Here is a 22480-nt window from a genome sequence, read left to right on the forward strand (position 1 = left end):
CATACAACTTAATCAGAAAACAAGCTTGTTGTATGACTTTAAAGTGCTCAGTAGGCGGTTATTATATATAATTGCTCAGTTTTGATTATCAGAATCAAAATCTTCACATTTAACTTTTCTTACGAACAACATTTCATATAACCACTGTCTGCCGTCGGCACTAAATTTTTGGGAGTTGCCAAGGCCCAAGAGCTGGATTTCGAAAGCAAAAGTTGTTAATTAGTACAAAAAACTTTAGTTCACATCAAGGCTACACCGAGAGAAAGGATTCCTGACAACTGATTTAGGTATGCCGAAGCACTGCGTATAGGTTTTTGAAGCGAATGTGGCCAATCAGTTCCCAACTTTCACGTGTTGACATTCCCTTGCTTTAAGAAGAATCTCAGTTATCTGCAAATATGATACAATTCATCTACAGATACTCGCCTGAACAACATTATTCAGTATATGATCTGCTGATACCCAAAGCATACATGGTTTCATCTACTTGTACTGCAAATGCATTCTACGCATAGATAGCATAGCACCAACTTCTCTCGCTTGTTAAATTCCTCTTTGGACTTCAAAAGCTGGGCTATATCTCGGCTACTTTCTCTAAGAGTTCCTGGGCTATTGCAGGCCCACTACTGCAATAAAAGCCCTACACAAGATCACAAGGGGCACAGAAAAACGTCATGTAAGAAAAGCCTTGCTACGATCAACTTACAGTCAACTATATTCCTCCTCACGTGCAATGAAGACTTTGTGAACGGATTCAAACTTTTGAGGGTCACGAGGAGAGAGATATATGGAGAGAATGGGCATTGTTGTGCACACCTTAAAAGCTTACATGCTCAGTTTCGACTAGAATAATGTTAGACTCCAAACCCAAACCTCAATTCATTTACATAATTAAGCACTTATCTGCACCAGCAAAGGTGATCACATTTGGGGTGCAGTCTGCCAGTCTGTACGCTTCCAAAGTTCCAAGTAAACATCATTAGATGCTAATCACAAAATCTAACAGATTCTTCAACTTCGCCACATTTTGTATAGTGGTCTGTCCAATAGGATAGGACAGGACAGGACAGGATCATTTACGTCTCAAACGCAGAGTGAAAGACACTCACATTAAAACATTCATTTATGTCTCGAGCACAAAGAGCAAAAGACCCTCAAAGAGTTCAAACAAAAAATATCCATAACAGAAAAAACTTACAAATATCCGTTCAAACAAAAAATATCCATAACAGAAAAAACTTACAAATATTCTAAGCAGAATCTAGGGCGAAATATCCATTCATCAAAATATCCGTGACAACGAAAACTTGAAACATCTTAACAAAACCCATGGTTCCCTGAAGAGAGACCAAATACAATGGGCTATTATCCGAACGCTTTGACAATATCCACAGCACTGGGCACAGTGAAGTTTTCATCGCTTGATTCCACGTTTACATATTTCACCTCCAGATTATCAACCAAGACCATGAACCTTCTAGATCGTGGCGGCCTCCCTTCTTGTTGAATATCCCTATGTATGCCCAAAGCATAAATGAAGCTTTTGCTATCATCATTTGGTGCACCATCATATGAATTAACACCTCCATATACATCAGTAGCAACTTTAACAAACTCGTACTTTGTGCATTTTGGACAAGTTCTTGCAACCATCCTCATCTGCATATTAAATGAAACGAAGATGATTTCATCGACACCCTTTGCTTTTAAACCTTCAGCTTGATCGATAAACTCCCAAGTAGGCTCCATGACTCTGCGTTTTACACGACATTCTAAATCATATGCTGAATAGTATTAAGTCGCATTCATGACCAAAACACGCGTAAACGTCCATCAGTTCTCAAAGAGTACAGATATCTGATTACTATAGGTGTAGATCTATTGCTAACGACAGACAAATTTCTACATATAACATGCAAATCAATATAAAGTAAGATCTACTGAATTTACTATTCTGTAAATAAGTATTAGCACATGAGGATCCCATTAGGCACCATTTTAGTAATGACAAACTATTCAAAAAAACCAATGAAATTTATTATCACGCTAAAGAGCAGAATGAAAACCTGAATAGAGGAAGTCACAAAAACAAGAATTATTTATTTAACTTTTTGGGAGGACGATTTCCACACAGTTGATATCATACGAATATAATCAGTAGTCTCTAGTCTGATATCTCCCCTAATGGCAACTATGCATGATTGTATGTATTTGAACATTTTGCATATAGTATACTAGTACTTCATCTTATTGCAAAATAGAGGTAGCATGTGTCAAACAATCAGTGTGTGAAGTGGTTTGATTTGTGAGCAAATCAGAGGTTAGTGGTGGACTACTGGCTGAATCCAACAACCTCCAAATGCTGAATGTAAACATGTATAGCAATATGAAATTTGTTCCTGTGAGTGCATACCTGCTTTTGAAGAAAGGTAGCCAAAGGGCAAGCTTGGGGACACAATCAATTGGCATTGTATCGCTAAAACAAATCCACAGACAAACAGTTAGACATGAGTTAAGAATGCTAACCCACTTTGGATACAAACAGATTCACCAAAACAAGCAACTTTCCACACTCTCAAGCAAACAAACGAGAAGGCGAAATCAAAAAGGATAGGCCAACAAAAGTTAAGGCAACAACCACTGGAAGAATTCAGCATAATGTGAAAAATTACCAATCTACTCATATGTGCAAAGTAAATAGGTCTCCATACAACAAAGAAACAATTGTGCAACAATGGTGGATAACAAACACAATTGCAGCGCAAGACAGATAGAATGTCATGATACACTTAGTGTATCATTGAGATTATGCATCGATTACACGAAAGAAGAACTATGTGTACCAGGGGCAGACCTACAGCAGGGCCAGAAAAGGCAAGCAGCTAGTATACTAGTATATTGTGTGGAACAAGCAAATGAATGACAGCAAAACCAACAGCAAGATTAAAAGATCAGAATTCTTTGATTTCCAAATCCGTAAATGGAAACGACAAAGTGAAAATAGCTATCTTTGTTGAGAATGTGTGAGTTGAGGTAGAATGTACTTTGCGTTGTTTACATAGTTTCATAAAGGGCATCGGGGTAGAAAACAAAATCGGAAAAGTATTCCACTTGAAGGTTTAAAAAAATAAGACTTGAATTCTGTAATGTACAAATGTACCGCAAATAAATTGGCGAGGAATCAACAACATAGTCTGTCTGGTTCATGTGATGGATAAATAACTTACAAAATGATATATTTTTTTTAAACAACTGTTTTTTTTATCATTGAAGGAAGTATCAAAATCAAAAGTAAAAAAAAAAGATGTAAAAGTCGACACGGCACAATGTCAGCACAAGACATGTAAATGGGAAAGGGCAGAAAATGGATGAGATAGAGCAAGGACTGAAAATGGTAGTAAGGCATGGCATCAAGAAGGTACAAGTGCAAACTGATTCCAGCACAGTGATTTCGTTCTTTAGAAACAAAGGGCCCTCCAATACAAGCTACATAGAGTTAAAGAAGATGTAAAAAAAAAAAATGAATGCCATAAAAAGAATATGTAAGAATGTAACAACAGATCTTTATTTTTTCCCATCAAACTTTTCCACCAAAAAAAAAAAAAAATACACGGATACAGTCAAAAAAATAAAAACGGAGGCATATCATATCACATACAATCTGGATCTGACATGGATTATTCTTAAATATGGGGTGTCCATGCAATCAGTAAAATGGTTATTTCACAGAGGAAATTAAAAAACAAGAATATATCAATCAACAATCATAATCCAAGGCACATAGAATGAGTAAAGGATGATAACTAGAGAAAGTACATACATATGTACCTTGCATATTCTTCTAAGTAGCCGGGGAGTCCATAGAGGATAACTTTTTTCCCAGCAAGATGGCTGTGAACGTCCATCATTTCAATAGTGCCCCAGGGGGGTGGAGTGGGTAGAATGTGCTTAAGAATCCCATTTGGAATCTTTTGGTTAACAGCTATGAGGCCAGGTGGTGGTTGTTCCCTCCTCTCTTTATCTTTGGCTAAAGTGGGAGCCATCCTAATCTGATATTTAGCTGCAGATACAGCCATGATTTCCGCCGCTCGGGGATGGGCTCCTTTACTTATAAGTTTTTGATAGTACGCCTCATCCCGAGGAGGATCAGCAGCGTGGACTAGGGACCCTCTGACTTTTCTTTTTCTACTTGTAGTTCCTCTACTTACAACTCTTTCATCAGCATCGCGGACAAGGGATCGTCTGTTTTCTTTCATGCTTTCTGCCACTTGTCTTTTTCCACTTCTAGTGTTGGGGGCCATTTTTTTCTCTTTGTAGAACCAGAGAGAGAGAAAGACAAGAAAGACTTTAATTAGGGTATGAAAGAGGAAAATGAAGTAATAGGATTAATTATCAAGGTTTCTTCCTTCCATCCGTGAGATTAATTATTAGGGTTTCAAATATTAGGTAAAAGAAACATTGATTTTCCTACTACTCGAGTTAGATTAAAAAAAAGATACCCTAGAATTGAATAGCCTGAATTCCACATAAATGAATCACACCTAAGACAGAAATCAAAAGAAAACCTTATAGTAGTACATTATTATATCAAAGATTATTTTGAGAAGATAAAAGGATTACCACACTCGGGTCCTCCTCCAGATTGAAGTACAACAATTTCGATGTCTAATTTATATGGCTGCATGGCCACCCTAAACCTTCGCTCATAGACTGTTAAGCCCACGGTGTAATCTTACCGACCCAACGCCATTGTAGAAAAATTTATTACGTGTGACTTTTGTTAATGGTCTGTATAATTGTATGTCCCTTGGACGATATTCTATCATCCAAAAAAATAGATGATATTCCAATGTTTCATTTGTATTTGCTAATAGATCTCTTCATTGGATAGCCATTGATAATACTTCTTCCAATCCCAAGTCAAATAGTGATGACCCATTGAAATATTGGGCACTTGGGGTACTAGATGATCGTCTTTGTTGGATTCCTCTTCAAGACAGTATGTTGATGCATGGGTTACAAAGGATTGTGATGGGAAGACGTCTTGGAACAAGCTATTTTCTGTGAGGGACCCTTTGGTTTCTCATCGATTAGTTAGGCCTATCCAAGTTCTAAAGAATGGAGAAATTTTACTAACGCGTGCCTTCCCATGCCTGGTTGCATATAACACCAATAGGAAGGAATTCAGGTTAATTGAAGTTCCTTTGGGATCCTTTGAACCAATTCCATTTGATATCAGCTTTTGGAATGAACAGTGATGGGGAGAAACTCTCTTGCAGGAAAAGGAAACAACCTTCATAAAAAAGGGTTACTTGGTATGTTTAGCGGAGTTTTTGTTCATGTATCTTGCTCTACGTACCTAGGTATGCAGCACTTATCTCTTCTTGTGTAAGTTTCATTAGCAACTTTGTGATTTCAAGTGATGACTGGTCTATAGAATATGTATGTTACCATTCTTAAATTTATACGAGGTTGAGGAAGAGGGTTGCTTATTGTCTAGATTCAGGTACCTGATTTGTTAGTGAAGCATTTTTAAAGACTATTGAGAATGAGGTTGTGTAGGGTGGTTTGAGTAGATTAAGGATTTCAAGTGGTAGAGAATAAATGGAGGTTCCATCAAGGTCTAGGGAAGGAGATAGAAAGGGTCCGTCTCATGGAACCTTGTGAAATAAAGGGAATAGATGAAATGTTGAGCCGGGGAGTTCTGATAGGTCCAATTCCGAGCAATTATTACATGATAGAGAACTGAACCACAGAAGACCTCTCGCACAAAGAGGCAGAATTCGGGGTACTCTGCACCAGTACAATTTTGGTAAGGATAAGTGGAAACTGGAAGTTTCTGCTGATAGAGAAGTGTATGGCGTGAGTTTGAAACCTTATGGGTGGGGAGTTATGAACTTCAGAACAATCAGAACAAGAATATGTTGTTAGGTCAAGTGGAGGATGGCTTTGAACTTGATTGGATTATTCAGGGAGGCAGTGGAAGTTGATTTAAAAGTATTTTATGTGCAGCTGAAAGGATTGGAGCCGTGTTGTGTAGCGGTTGCAGATGAAAAGCAACTGAAAGATTAGAGCTTCGTGGAGTTTTTAGGATGTGCATGAAAGGCTTTATAGGTAACCCAATTGTAGAGAAAAAGACGTTTTCTCTCTTTGGTATATAGCGCGCTCCGCCCTCTATTTTGCCTGTCAAAGGGCGCGCCCCGAGCTCATGTCTTGGTCGACTTCTAGGCGATTGATTGCGCCCCTTCCTTGACTTTGTCTGGACAAGTCCCTTCGACTGTTTCGGAAAGTTTTTTGGAAACAGTATAAATATAGGTTTTTTATGTAAAAACCTAACCTAACCAAAATCAAGAAAGAGAGAGATTATAAGAGAGCAATTCTTTGTGAGTTGAGTGTTCATTCTTTGTGAGTAAATTGAGAAACTTGTAATCTGTTACTCCGGACATCTAGTAAAATTTGGAACTCGGAGTGTGGACGTAGGCAAATTGCCGAACCACGATATATCTTGTATTATAGTTTGTTCTTCTTTTACGTTAATTGCTTTACTTTAGATACTTGTTTATTTGATATTGATAAGTGTTGGGATTACTTTGGAGGGTGTTGAAGTCTTGTCTAGTAAGAAAGATCGATCTTTGTGTAGGATTAATCTATTTGTTGTGGATAACGTTGTTTCCGCATTGCCCTTTACACAACACCAATCCTACCTGATGGATTTTTAGAAGGTGTTTTATTGTGTGTTCATGTTTAAGTTCTTTTCTTGGACATGGAAGTTGAATTATGTACCAATTATTTATTATTATAACCATGCATGTTAATGTCATCTTTGTACTGGTTTTTTATATCAATGTATTACATAAAGACTAGTGTATTGAGTTCCACTTGCTCCTGATAGATACAAGGGATTATGCCTTAAATACAAGAGATTACTGCACTTTTGAAGGCCAGATGATGTCAATCGAGAACTACAGTAACTTGAGAGCTGCAGTAAGTTTTGTTTTTCTTGTTCTGTCTGACATACAAAAATAGAGAACGCATTGTCCTGAATAATACAAATCCTGTAAAAATTATATGGATAGTTAAACAAGAGTTTTGGTACTCTTTGAACTACCAATATATCTGCTCGCTGATTCTACGTGCTCCTTCACTACCTGTAGACAAAGAAAACACAGAAGAAATGGGTTCTTAATTTAAATTAGACATGGTTATGAGGCCAAATATTTGATTGCACCTAGTACTTGGTGTAAATCAAATACTGATAAAAAGACACCCATATACTGATAAAAAGAGCTGCATCAGGCACAGTGACTCCCACTCTGAAGTGGTAGTAAGAAGATCAATGCGCGGACTATTCTTTCCAGTACCAGTCCTACTGACAGGTACACGATTATGATGATTGACAAGGTCACAAAACGCTCTGGCCTAACTCCTGGTGGTAACATTGGGAGTAAAGGAGGCGAATAATCTTTAGCTGTCTTAGCCATCACTTGTATCAGATTTCCTGTACATATTTCACACAAAAAACAATCACTAGTAAAATCCTTGATTCTGCAAAATCAATCAAACAGACAATACTACATCAACTCATGTTTGGCACCCACAAACTGATGTGGAACCTGTTGGAATCTCTTGTGTATTTCTAAATACTAGTGTGTGTGTGCAAAGTGGAGGAGATGAACAAATGGTATTCTCGCCACTTTAGTGCATAGTAGATAGTCCCACATTGGTTATCCACCACATCGGGTAGGGTTCAGGCCTGGGCTTGGGCTTACAGTTGTGGGTAGTGGTTTGACCAATAGCCTAAACTTGTTTTGCCTTTTTCTTGAGGAGCAAGTTTCAGTGTTCTATGAGGAGTTGGTCTCTCTTTCTCCTAACCTCTATAAATAGGATTTGTGAGTCCATAGAGAGAATAGACTTGATCGAAACTCAATTTCGTGGAGAAACGTTGAAAACTCAAACCAGTTCATTTTCTTCTTTTTTTTTCCCCAGAGATAGAACGAGAGAGTTATATTCTCGTTTCTAAAGGGTAGTACGTTGGAGGAACAAAAGCATAAAAGTGCAAAGTCAGTTCTGTTAACCATTGAATCTGTGGAGGAAGACGCCATTGTTGCCACTTTTACGCACCATTAGAAGTGGGGCTTAAATCTTTCCTTAAGGACGACCTAATCCGCCTTGGTTATTCCGATTCATCTTTGTCCTTGTTTCTTCATTATTCTTTTTTTTACATTTCTACTTTTAGTTCTTTCGTGTTCATACAACTATTCTAACAGAACCTGTATAAGCTTTAGTGGGAGTGGCATCAGTCACTGCAAGTCTGCAACTGCGTTGCAAATATCTGATTATGCCTGCTGTTAAGAATAAGAAGTTCCACCCATGCAAAGTTTGCACTCCAAAGCAGAATGGCATTACATTACAACAATGTTGAGGTTCAAAACTTAGAAAGGATAGCCTTACAGTCAAAACGTGGGTCAGATATTGCATTTATTTTCTTCCGCCGGATGAGCGGACAACTCTCAATAAAAGGCAGCCGAAGAGCATTTTAACAAATTTGCCAAATTGTGGCAAAACAGTGTCTCTCTAATTCTCTAATTGGTAACAAAAATTGATAACAAATAGGGACTCAATCTACAAATCTAGCAAAATATGTTAAAGGCGGTCTCATTATAATTGTTTAGTATTAAAAATGGAGTTATTGCAAATGGTCAATTTGCTTCTGCAATGGCTGTAAACTAATGTGACCAAAATAACCCATGAAAGTTCAGTGTCAACTTTCAAGATCATAAATGTTTCAAACCAAGATATGCATAAAAGCTAAATTCTTCTCTTCTATCCTAATCCAAAATTTTAAAACTCCAGATTGATTTGCATAAAAGAACTGTGTATAACATGTCAAGTTTAAAACTGGTCAAATCTTCTTCTTTCCTTTTTACTTTCTAAAACTCAAACTCAAAATCAGGATTCAAAATGCTCTAATTCTATGAAGTTTAATCAATTAAATAACCCTTTTTAATTCACATCAGAAATCACCTCCAAATCGAGATTGAAGAACTAATTTCAAAAAAAAAATTAAGTTGATATAGAATCGAAAATTATATATATGAGATCTTTGTTAACTCATTTTAATTAACATCTAAAGGTCTTGGGGAGGTTAAATGATGAGAGGTGGTGCTGCTAGTACTGATACTCTTATAGAAAGTAGTAAAAGGTTACTTCAGTGGCAGAAGACCTCTCTCCCTAACAATTGTTCTTTTTTATTTCTTTAATTTTTGGAAGGTTTATCTCATCACAATAAGTTTGTGGACATATCGATATTTGCCGTCCACAAGACTTCATGTCCTGATTGGTGGAGAGGCTGCACTAGGAAAACTGTTTACCTGCCTAAAAAATCTGTTTATTTGGCTCACAATGAGAAACTTGGCTCTCTTATTTCATTGGTATTTTGGTCACACTAGTTTATGGCCCTTGACAAAAAGGCAAATTGGGCATTGACAATAGTGGCTCCTTAAAAAAAAAAAAATTCTACCTAAAAAATGTGGCAGTGTGTTTTGGCTAAAGTGAAGTGAGTTCAATTTTTATTGTTTTATATTTAAAACCTTTCTTTTCCTAAAAAAAAAGTGGGGATGTGTTTTTGTTGAAAAGTTTTAAAAATATATATATTATCGGTTGAAGTGGCGCGTCGTATGTATCTATAAACTTGAACTACCAAATTTGCGACGAACAATGTTTGCTACCAGCCATTTTACACCTCACTTATTGTAATTGACAATTAAAATATCAGGGAAACCGGCCTGCTGAGAAATAGATTATGTATTTGGTCATTATATAAATCATAGCAAATTAAATAGCAACAATATCGGTTGTAATTGAATATTATATTTTTTCTGACCTAACCCAATCTCCACTTGATTATGAAGTTCTCATAGATATTTCGTCTTTAATGGCTTCCAAAGATTTTGAAGATGATACTGATATTCCAACTCAGTCCTCCACCACCACCACCTAAGGAGGATGACTATGAAATAAAGACCAAGAGAAATATTGGAATTGCTTGAAACATTAATAAAAAAAATTGATAGTAATTTTTGGAGTTTTTTTTGTTTCGTTTTGTGTTGTTATGATGATTTCTCCAATAATTTGATATCTTTCAGACACTACTACCCCTTATTCCATCCAATCCATCCAACACACAAACAAACTAAATTTCAATAAATTTGAGGAAAAAAATCAAGTAAACTTACACAACAACATTATAACCTCAAGGTTGAAAAACAATTAACTTCTCTAAGTTCAAACAACACTTGTATTACTTGAAATACATACCACCAAGTAAGCACAACTCTCACAGGGAAGAAAAACACATAAAAAACATCGATTTTCAAAACGAACTTAACAAGTTAAAAAAATAAAATCTTTTATAACTCCGATCCAAACATCACTTGCACTACATAAAACACATTTCAATAAAAAAAAAGTTTATGAAACATATCATATTGGAACCACAAAAACAAACAACAAAACAATTCTACCAAACAAATCACCTTAACAAACATCAACATAATCGTCTAGTCTTTCACCAATCCAAGTAGTTATGTCTTCAAGATTATTAACGTGACACCCTAATGAGGTACTAGGTTTATAGGAGGATTATTTCCAACCTCATCAAATGCAACAATGATCCCAACTAACCTTAGTTCCCTTCAACCAAAGTTTGGATAGAATTGGTAACCCTATCCCTCGCCTGCCCGCAAGGTCTAGGAATACTTGGAACAATGTTTATATTGTAATGGACGATTACAACATCAAGGAAACCTGCTAAGAAGTAGATCTTTCGGACACTACTCCTTATTCCAACAATTTTATATTTCATCTCCATTATGCCGATGTTGTTAAGAGAGGCCCAATTCCTACCCTCCAAGTAGTCAACATCGATTTTCAAAGCGAACGAGTTAAAAAAAAAATCTTTTCTAACTCAAAACATCACTTGAACTGCTTTAAACACGTAAAATAAAAGATATTTCTAAAACCATATCGGAACCACAAAAACCAACAACATAACAATTCCACCAAACAAATCACCTTAACATACATCAACTATCTAGCTCTTTAAAACATCATCATTATCTCAAACCGATGAACAATTAAAAAAAAAACATATATAAATACTTACATAGGTTCAGTGGAGGCGTAATTGATATGGTTTATGTGTACTTTTGTTTCTCTCTTTACTTCAATTTTTCTCAGACAAAGAATAATAAGTGTGTAGGGAGGGAAAAAAAGTCCGAGTGGTCTATTGGTCTCTGTATCATTAGAAAAAAAAGTATCTAATACTCAACAGGTTTACTTTGTTTTGGTGGAGAATAGATATTGGGCCTTGATTGAATAAGAGAGTGAGACACTTAGTAAATGGACAGGTGAGATTGTTAGATGTGATGGGTTTATTATTTCGTCTAATTATTTACTGGATTTTGAAATGTAGATCTCTCTCTCTCTCTCTCTCTCTCTCTCTCTCTCTCTCTCTCTCTCTATATATATATATATATATATATATATTTTTTTTTATTATTTAAAAGCCCTAATTATCTTTGGATTTTTAAAGAAATCTCTCTCTCTCTCTCTCTCTCTTTCTCTCTATATTTCTCTCGCTTTTCAAATGTCATTTTTCTCTCTCTCTCTTCTCTCTCTCTCTCTCTCTCTCTCTTTCTCTAGATATATATATATTTATATATATATATATATATATATATATTTTTTTTTTTGGTAAGCAAAAGAGAGTCGTATGGAGGAGCTCGTCTACCTCTAAAAGCTAAACTATGGGCGACAAAGTTCAAGGTCCTACTAACAAGTAACAACATAGTAAAGTTTACACTCAACTAATTGAGATAATAAAGAGTATGTGTCAAGAGCTATAGTCAAAAAATCGATCAACAATAAAAAAATCAATCCAAATCAATCAATATATATCGGATATATAATATATATCACCAATATTTATCAAATATATCGGAAAGTGCAATATATATTGGTAGAAAAAAGCTTCAATATTCCGTGGAGATATATCAAAATTTTCCATATCGTGTATCAAAAACCGAGATATATCAGTAATATATCGGAAATATCTGTGATATTTTGGTCCATGGGTGAAGTCAAGCCATGACTAAATTATAACGTCTATGTTCTCGTTTTAAGTTTATTGAAGTGTGCATTTTGTGTTTATGCTTGATCAAAACCCCTTGTTTTGGGTCCTAAATAATTTGTTTAGTTGGCCTATTTGAACTGGAATTTTGGCCAGGAACGACTGCATATGGTAACAAGATTTGTTCATTGCGCATCCAAATTGGCGAATCACTAGATCATGGAGTGTCCTAAACTAATGGCGAACATATATTAAGAAATTCCACTTACAGTCGTGGAACAAGAAAACCAGCTAAGAGCATCCACACACCTAAAATGCTGGACAAACAACGGTAGCAAAGGAGTATTAGGAGACCAAGAACAGTCACCATGCGTAAACGCCTAGTTATCAAGTACACAACAACTCCAAATATAGATAAATTTCACTCATCATCAGAGCGTACACCATTGATTATTAACTAGAAAGAAAGATATGCGAAAGCAGTTTCAGAGCACACACTCACAGAGTCCCAGGCTCCCAGCTGGTCTTCATTTTTATTGTTTTTTCAAAAGACATACTCAATGTCCACAATTCCATCACACATTTACACTGGTTACCGACACCTTAGATGATAAAGATAACTGAAGCAAACATTGAGCTCATGGGAGTCATGGCATTAAGCAGATCTTGTTCCCCTTCATAAAATTGGCACAACAACAGTTCAGTATATGGCTAAAATAAATCTAAAGTTTAGAATAAAGATTTTGCATCAAGGAATTTAATAATTATAGAATGTTAGTTAAAGTATCCCATCCGCTTTCCAATTACACAGGTGACCATGCATTGAAGATAAGATAACGCAAATTGCAATGTAATGTAGAATTAGGAACAATAATTACGACGTGAACCTATAAGAGCATTCCCAATGCAAGCCACTCTTATTCACCTCCACGTCAGTTCTATTTTCACCGTTTTGGTGAAAAGCAAGGTGAGGCTGGCCAATGCAAAGGTATGCAAATGTGACTATTATTCTCGGGCGGGATGTTTGATTCTCGTATGAATATAAAAATCGAAAAAATGTGCCAAATGATTCCGTCTGAATATAAAAATCGAAAAAATGTGCCGGACGGAATGAAACATCCCGTCTGAAGTTAAAAAAAAAACAAAAAAAAGTCGAAAAAACACGTGAGACGGAATGATCGTCCGAAAAAAAAATCGAATTTTTAAAAAACACGAGAAGGAATAAAACATCCGTCAGAAGTTCTCAACTCATCTACTATCTCGATTGAAGGTTTCACTTTCGTTTTGACTTGGGAAAATAGTCACTTTGATATATATCACCTTTGCATTTGGCAAAGGTTTTTGACCATTTGGAAGTGAATATTGTCACATCCCCTTGATATTCATCTGCATTGGGAATGCTCTAAGGGTCGTGAGAATATGGTCTTCAAGGGGATATGGGGACATAAAAAGGATGTCATCTATAATCCTCGTTGCATGAGTAATAATAACAAGATACTTCAATCCTCCCTTTGACCGATATATTTGAAGGGTATTTGGACCGCCAAAATTTCGCCTGAAATATTACAAATAAAAAAATAACAGTTCATAAATATCCGAGAATCCTTTTTTCGTTTTTTGGAATTTTGGATGGATAATTCAAAATGCGTGATATCTTCTGAAATCTTGGTTGATACATTCAGTATGCCGATATTTTTGGATCTATTGATTCTGTTCGTACTTTAGTAGCTAAAATAAAAGAAACACAGACTCTCACAACCTCTTCTCTCCTTTCCTAGGTCACCACCGCGCGGAACGAAGTAGCAACAAATTCTTGTTTTAAGGTTTCTTCTCCAAACAATCATTGTAAGTATGCTTTCAAGTTTCGAGTGTTTAAAACACTTTATTTTTCCATGTCCACAAAACACACATGAAAAGAAACAAAATAAAAAAGTTATCATGCATGGTTGTGATATGATCAAACACAAAGTACTGTAATTGTAGACTAACGGTGGAAAGAAAAATTATTTGTGATTTTGTGAATGACAGAATGAAATGTTTATGTTCTTACTTATATAGTTATATAGTTATATGGTAGATAAAAATATAAAATGTGTGGGCAAGTCTGTTTTTAAAGAGATTAGTAACTCAATTGTGTGTAGCGGGTTCGAACCCCAAATCTCTGGTATCATCACCCAAATGTTTTACCAACTAAGCTAGAAATCACTCACTTTTGTTAAAACCATTAATATACTGAGGGATACATTGTTGATCTAGTGCTAAGATTTTGAGTTTAACACTAAGTTCATATGCAAGAGGCAAGAGGCAATAGTCTCAATTCTAATTTGAACTTCTTCAGCTCAGTTAATGCATGGTGATGTGAATGATCGAATTTCATATATCTTTAAGAATGCTTGTGTAGTTTTCATATCATCTTTGATTAGTTGTAGAATTCCTTTTTAGCAATTTTGATTTGGTAAGTTGTGGATGGTATATGCTGGTTTCCTGTATTAACGTTGGCTTTCGTTGGTTGGTTTAATCTTAAAAATATGCCCTGTTTCTGGTTTGCTCATCAAGGTGGTTGTTTCTATGAATGTTTATGTTGGGATATTTGACCTTTACAAAGCCAATGAACATTTATTGTTTATACATGATGATGTTTAATTAAATACACGAATCTTATTATTATGCATATGGGTGAACTAATATCATATGATGAAATCATAAGTTCCATAGGTAATAGAATTAGAACAATCAAGCATATGAAGAATCATGTGCGGGAGATTTGATTGTATCTATTTACCTAGAATGCTCACAGTTAGGGGTGAAGTCGGACGCTTCATTTATAAGGCGTGTAATATACATAATTGCTATATGATAGGATGATGATATCTCAATCATTTGAGTATGACTCTAAGTTTGTATATTGGTGTAGTCACATGACTAACGAGGGATCAAAGTGAGAACACACTATAAATTTCTTTGTTAAGGTTAGTGTGCAAATCTCACTCTACCAATTAATCCCTAGACTTGAGGAATTGTGAAAATTCATTGTGTCTCAAATTTATTACTTTGAAATGTTAAAAGTAATGTCTATTCATAGACTAGACTTGACATTTTTGGGTAATGAATGTAGGACGTCTTGAATCACGAATTCTAATAAAGGATCCACCACTCTACCTGGAGTTATATATTAGGAAATTGTGACATAACTAATTGAGCTCAAACCCAGGCGGTATAATAAATAGTTTCTTAATGCTCAATTGATGTTAAATGTCAAATTAGATCAATTAGACATGGGTGTGACAAATGAAGAACAAATTCCAATGGTCTAATTGTGAATACAAGTAAGGTGGAGGGACTTAGATATAATTAATGGTAGGAAAGGACTTTCTTGAAAGTTCCAAGGGCCTTATTGTAAATATGGATTTGTTAATGGGCACTTTTCCATATTAAAGAGATATATATTAAAAGGTTTTAATATATCAAGACAAATCTTTGTGTATGACAAGCGACTTGTCTTCTTAAGATAAGACTTGGAATCTAAGTGTGGATCCCATTTACACACACTTACGTGATTCCAAAGTTTCTACATATAAGAGAATAACTTTTTGGAGAAAGAGACCATTAGTCTTTCCAGGAAAAAGTAAAACTAAAAAGTAGGATAAAGCAAAAAAAGTGTTTTGTTTTGTGTTGTGTGGTGAATCTACTTAGAGAATTTCAAGACTACGTGATTTGGATTGACTTTGGAAAGTTTCTATTTATTTGTCAATCTCCAATTTAAGCCGGCTTTGAAGGTATTTTTCTTTTATTATTTTTTTATCAATACTTAGATTAAGATGTTAAAGATGTAGGATTAAAAGTAATCCAACAATTGGTATCGAGGCCGGGTAAATGCTATTATCTATTTTGATTTCTTTTAAAAATAATAATCAGATCGAAAATTTTATATGAGATATATGGTAATTTCAGATCTGCATGTTCTTAGTAATAAAAGTGCAATTTTTTTTAGTATTGGGACGTACTATTTAAAATTGTATAAAAGAAAAAATATATTAACGTTGTTAACATGAGATGTTAGTTTATTAATATGGTTTTTTGTTACATGAGTATATTAATAGTCTGTACAATTTTTGTTTTACTGCTTGCATATTAATTTGTTTAATTAGTGGCTATTATGTATCCTGTTTAATTAAACATAATCTTTTTACATAAGATAAATAGACGTTGGACTAATTTTTTAGCCATGTTAGTAGCTGCTAACAAAATAAAGTAGGATGTACTTTTAAGGCTTTGTACTTTAGTTAAGTTTTCTTTGCCTGACATGTGCTCTTCTTTGCATGATATGTATGGACCACATGCTAAGTAAATGATGTTTTTTTTGGAACTTTGTCTACTGTGACACATGAGATGCTTACAAAGCTTTTGAAGCTTGTACAATAGACATGGTTATAAGTGGTACACATGTGCAAATCTATTTTTTGGAAGTTTGCTATTACAGCTTACTTTATTGGACAGGTACAATATTTATTCAATGCATGGGATGCACAAAAACATAGAACATGGAGTCATGCACTATATACTAATTAAAGATGCATATATAATGATGCAAACACATAGAACGTACGTGCATGAGTCAGATATGCTTGTCCAGATGCTAAATTATCATATGATATATTAGATACACACATTACATGCTAGATTAGATATTTTTTTCTTATTTGCATGCATGATATTTATGAGATAACTATTTGCATATGATGCTAGCTATTTTTTTGTCCGCAGTACACTAATATATTAATGATAGGTCTTTAATTTTGGCAAGAGATGCATAGTCTCTTAATTAGAAAATTAGAAAGATGTTATTGTCTTAACGTTGTTTTTTTATTGATTAATACCCCGATTACATATAAAGCGAAGTGGTAAAAAGCGCATTTAATTCTTAATTAAATCCTTGCTACACCGTTATCAATTCAATCACAATTATTATATTTTTAGATGTGATTAATATGGTCCCTACGGATAAATTAATTGCGCTAAAAAATTTTTTCTTTATTAATACATTCTTGAGAAAAAAAATTAAATGTATATAATTTAGTGGGAGTGTTTTCCCTACGGATTAATTATCATGATTATATTAATGAATTATGATGATGGTACACTTGGCGGAAACATAGTTGACAGCCCCACGGTTTGTGCAATTATGTTTTAGTAGCAAAAGGAATAATAATGGAAATCATATTACATGTATGTAAAATTGATGGGTCTAGTAGAATTTTTTTGATTAAGTTGAATAATTTTGATAAAATACGGATAAGAGATTATTCATAAAGTATTAGGTTTCCATTCTTTATATTTGTCTTATTGATACAATATGGAGGGTGTTGTATTTTTATTATATAAGCGGAAATTGATTTATTAAAATTCCAAAACCAATATTAAATGCATTATAATAATTTTTGTATAAATGTAAATGTTAGGATATGTCTCAATCAAATTTCAGTCCCTTAGCATCTATCTTGAAAGAGAACAAGTTAACTGGTCCTAATTATGTGAATTTGGAAAGCGTAACATTAACATTATCTTGATCTTTGAAAGTTACAAATTAGTTCTCACTACCCCTTGCTTTTGAACCCGTGAGACAGACAATGCTAGTGCTTTTGAAAGATGAGTACAAAAATGGCAAAAGGCCAATGAGATGTCCAAGTGTTATCTCGGCATCCATGTCAAAAGCGTACTCCGGCACCAACACCAAAATTTTGGTATAACTACTGAGATCATGACCAATTTGCAAGAGATGTTTGCGAACAAAATCGCACTAAACGTCGATTGCAATGACAAACGATGATGAATACAAAATGGATGATGGGACTCGGTTAGGGAGCATATCCTTAAGATGATTGGCTATGTCAATGAGTTGGAGATCTAAATATTTGAAATAGCGCCAATTCTCGAGTTGATGCTATTCTTGGTCTTTGCGGTTTCATTTAATCAGTTCAAAGTTGAACTACAACATGAACAATATGGATCGACAACGCCGAGGAGTTAATGAACTCTTTTGTGGTCTGAAGACTTAGTTTAAGGTTAAGCCAAGTATATTGGTCTCGAGAAAATGTTGGTGTTTCAAAGCCTGCCGAAAGGCAAAGGCAAGTGGAAAAAAGGGTAAAAAGTTTGCCCTTGGGGCAAAAGGGGAGTGGAGAAGAAATTCGGGGGCTAAAGCAAAAGATAATTGTTACCATTGTGAAAAAGTCCGATCATTGGAAGCGGGCTGTAGAGAGTATCGGCTATGAAACAAAAACAAAAAGAAGGTATGCAATCCTTTATTCTTGAAACCAAAGAGTTGGTATTTCCTTCTAACACGTTATGTGGAATAAGAGGCCACTAACTACTTTTGTAAAATGTTACGGGGAGTTTGAGGAGGAAAAGAAGGATGATGAAGAAAAGGTGTACCAAGCACTAGGGGACAGAGGCAAATGTTGCTCTGATATCAATTGGAGTTTATTGTTTAGCATTATAAAAAGAAAATGTTGGTTTTAGAAGACTATTTTTATGTTCGGGGATAAGGAGAAATTTGGTTTTGTTTTTGACTTTATTATAAGTTAGAATATAATATTCTATTTCATTTGATTCAAAAGTTGTAATTAGATTAAATAAAAAGATTATTGCCTACGGTTTTTTGGAAAATGGTCTCTATTTACTTTTCTTCTATGCTAGAAATAAATGATTTTGATATTAGTAATTCATCATATGTTATTACGAAAAGAGGGTATTTTCTTGAGTTAATCTAACAAACTTGTGGCACTTAAACTTGGTCATATCAATCTGAATAAGATTGATAGCTTGGGTGAAAAGATGGGATTTTAAGTTCACTCCTTTTTATAATCTTTTCTCAACCTGTAATCTTACTTAGAAGGAGAGATGCCTAAAAGATCTTTTTTAAAGTAAAGGGTCAAGAGCCACATAGTTAATGGAGTTAGTACATACTGGGATGTACATGGGCCTATAAATGTGAAAACAAAAGGTAACTTAATGCAAAATATGATTTTGTTTCAATTAAGTGCACCAAGAACTCCACAACAAAAAGAGATTGCAGAAAGAAGAAACATCTAATATAACAAGGGAGGGAAGTTTTATGACCTACGGCTGGGATTCAATATGAGCGGGTATAAATCGAGGGCCACCGTTCCGCCACGTGTTGGAGTTTGATGGCAATTAAGACTTCCCATTAATTTATCAAATCAAATAATAGTAATTAAGACTTCTATTTATTAAATCAATAAATAATGATAGTTAAAATTTGTTATTAATTAAGCAAATCAATAAATAATGGTTTAATTGGTAATTAAAACTTTTCATTAATTTATTAAATCAATAAATAATGATAGTTAAATTTTTTTATTAATTTTGCAAATCAATAAATAATGGTTTAATTAGGTAATTAAAAAATAATTTTCCAATAATATCAAATTAATTAATGCTTTTGCAATATTTCAAAAATTAAAATAAAGAACTCAATTCAATCAAAATTTTCAAATATTTTTTTTATTATCAAAGTTGATATTTAAGGAATAAAAAATCCTACACATCGATTGTTCCCACATAGTCACCACAGTGTAAGGTTTTTTGACACCGACAACAAGTTTTCAGGAGGCCACCCATCCTATGACTACTCCTACATGAACAAACTTCACTACATAGTTTCCATGAATCCATAAATCCGGAAAAAAAATCTCTATGTTGGGATTTGGCGAATGAACTACTTATGTCTCAGATCTCAAACAACTTCATAGATGCTAGAATTCATACATGAAACCCTTGCCCCACCGGGCTAGGCACCTTTCAAGTACTGTTTCAACCTCGGCTTCACGGGCTAGGCGTCAAAAGTATATTCCCACACGGGCGGGGTATTACACTATATGCCAAAGATTTAGACTATCTAAAATACTAAAATAAAATTAGCAAATTATTTAAGGTTTCTACCATTTTTCCAAAAGCAATTTATTAAAAGACAAGTCTCTGAAAAAAAATCAAAATAAAAAATAACAAGTTTATTGAGAAGTTCTTATAGAGATGATCAACAGTTCAATGAGGTTTTTTCATGGGTATTTTAATTTCTTAATTGATAGCTTACAAGAATTTAAAAGCGGATGGAAAGTTATGACAAGTATGAATTGGATATTACTACGAGTTAAGCTGGTTAAAATATAGGATGAGACATACTCTAAAATAGTTGGATTTCAATCTGAGCCAATAACATGCGAGGCGTTAAAATATGAGGACGACAAAACCATTATGCAACACTTTAAAATGGATAGTTGGTTTACATCGTCTCGATGAACGATTGGAATTATAGAAAAACTATGAGTTAACGAAAATGAAATAAACAAAAACAATTCAAAACCATAAAATGAAATCAAATTATGAAATTTAGGAAAAACGCATTACCTCCGGTGCATGTAGTCACCGTTTATATATATATATATATATATATATATATATATATATATATATATATATATATATATATATATATATATATATATGAATTAAGTTTCTTTTGAACTACAAAATTTCATGTTCAATCCGTTGAAGTATGTTCAAAATAATTTTTGTAGAGTGAATTTGACACAAATCTTTTTTCTATTTTTATTTCATGTCTTATACTTTTACCGGTTCTGTTGAAGTAAGAGATGACGTCATGAGTCGAACAAGAGCAAATTAACATTTGTTGATATACCTTACAATGTGCAAAGGATTGCTCAAAGTGTAGTTAACTGTTGCAGTGAATATTCTCAATTGTATAGTATGTTTCAATTACCTGCCCAGTAACTTTGGTATATTTGCAATTTGCATAGGTTTTTTGTTTACATTTTCAATGTCAATAGTGGTTGTATTGCTTCAATATCCCAAAATAACAAACACAAAGAAGGTTTTGCCAAAATTCTTTGCGACATGGTGTTCATAGACGTGTAGAGATAGCACCAAAGATAAAAGACGACAACATAATTTGTGCCTTCATGGCTAGCTGGAGCGTATATCATATTCATATTTTGTAATTATATATATTATTATTATTATTTTTTATTATTTTTTTTGTAGTTTATTTTATTTTTTAATATCGGAAACTAAATCATTAGGAGGGTGTATATACATGCTAGGGATACATATTGCCAAAACATGTGTGATGTATAAAGTTTGTGGACAAGCACATTTAATGTATCATATTAGTCAAAATTGTTTCGGTTGGATGAATTTTTCACAAGTACTTTTTGTTTTTGTTTTATTTCTTGAAATTGTGAAAAATACATGAATTAAAATATATATGTTCAAGACAAAAAACTATACCAAAATCATAAAATAATGAATCAATAATTATTATTTAAATAAAGAGGCGAACATAGAGATGATGTTTGTTAAAACTGTGGCTAGGAGAAATATTAGTGAATCTAAACAAGAAAAAATAATAATAAATAAATAAATAATATTAAAAAAATCAATGCAAATCAAGAAATTCAAAAACAATCCGTGCCAAAGGCACGGGCATTACCTAGTAACCTTATGGGGTATGGTTTGGACTATGGTGAGTTATTCAAACTCTCTCTATATCTTTTTTGAGATAAGCCTTAGAAATGTCAGCAGATATTCCTATTTATGTTCAATCTAGATTAATTTATAATTTAGATAAAACTTCCATGTAAAGTTCAGAGTTTATCTAAACCTACTCCAATACTTCGTCGTAGTGGGAGGGCAATTATTAGACCTCCAGAAAAGTTAACCCTATTATTAAGGGACACTTTCTATGTTATATCATATGACAAGGATAAAGATCTTATACACTACGAAGAAGCAATTTCTGATATTGATTCTAGAAAATGGCTTGAAGCAATGAGATCGGAAATGGAGTCCATGTATTCCAACAAAGTCTGGGAACTTGTTGATCCATTGCCAAATGTTAAGCCTATTAAGAATAAGTAGTTATTCAAACGTTAAAGGGGAGCTAATAGAAAGGTATAAACTTTTAAAGCTTAGAGGTTTGGTGGAGAAAAATGTTTACTCGAGAAAGAGGTTATCAAATATGAGAAAACTTTTTCGCCAGTAGCCATGAAAAGTCCATTAGAATCCTTCTAGTGATTGCTACTCATTATGACTATATGATTTGGCAAATGGATGTAAAGACCGCGTTTTAGAACCTAGAGGTTTTACAGTTCCTACAAGCTTTAAGGAGTTGGAATGTAAACTTTGATCAAACAATCAAATCGTTTGGTTTTGATCAATGTAAGGAAGGACCTTGTGTTTTACAAGAAGGTTGAAGGTACAATGGCTATGTTAATGGTCTCATATGTATATGATACACTAGTCATTATGAATGAT

The 22480-nt window shown here is 34.0% G+C and overlaps 1 protein-coding gene across 1 annotated transcript; it reads right to left on the minus strand.

Moving 5' to 3' along the window:
• Nucleotides 1-1159: 1159 nt before the first annotated feature.
• Nucleotides 1160-4802, minus strand: LOC147508387 (uncharacterized). The gene is made up of 4 exons (XM_086600927.1): nt 4621-4802; nt 3829-4309; nt 2414-2476; nt 1160-1753 (listed from the first exon to the last, which is right to left on the minus strand). Exons 1-4 carry the CDS (start codon nt 4682-4684, stop codon nt 1366-1368), a joined length of 996 nt encoding a protein of 331 aa, XP_086457053.1. The 5' UTR covers nt 4685-4802; the 3' UTR covers nt 1160-1365.
• Nucleotides 4803-22480: the final 17678 nt, after the last annotated feature.

The sequence above is a fragment of the Coptis chinensis genome, chromosome 3 (assembly GCF_015680905.1).
Source record: "Coptis chinensis isolate HL-2020 chromosome 3, ASM1568090v1, whole genome shotgun sequence".
Classification (NCBI taxonomy): domain Eukaryota; kingdom Viridiplantae; phylum Streptophyta; class Magnoliopsida; order Ranunculales; family Ranunculaceae; genus Coptis; species Coptis chinensis.

Excerpts from the sequence above, each read along its gene's own strand:
- LOC147508387 (XM_086600927.1), bottom strand. The coding sequence starts at position 4,684 with ATGCAGCCATATAAATTAGACATCGAAATTGTTGTACTTCAATCTGGA. Across the intron at positions 4,310-4,620 it reads TGGAGGAGGACCCGAGTGTG|AGAAAAAAATGGCCCCCAAC; the intron begins GTAATCCTTTTA and ends GGTTCTACAAAG. Across the intron at positions 2,477-3,828 it reads TACTTAGAAGAATATGCAAG|CGATACAATGCCAATTGATT; the intron begins GTACATATGTAT and ends GATTTGTTTTAG.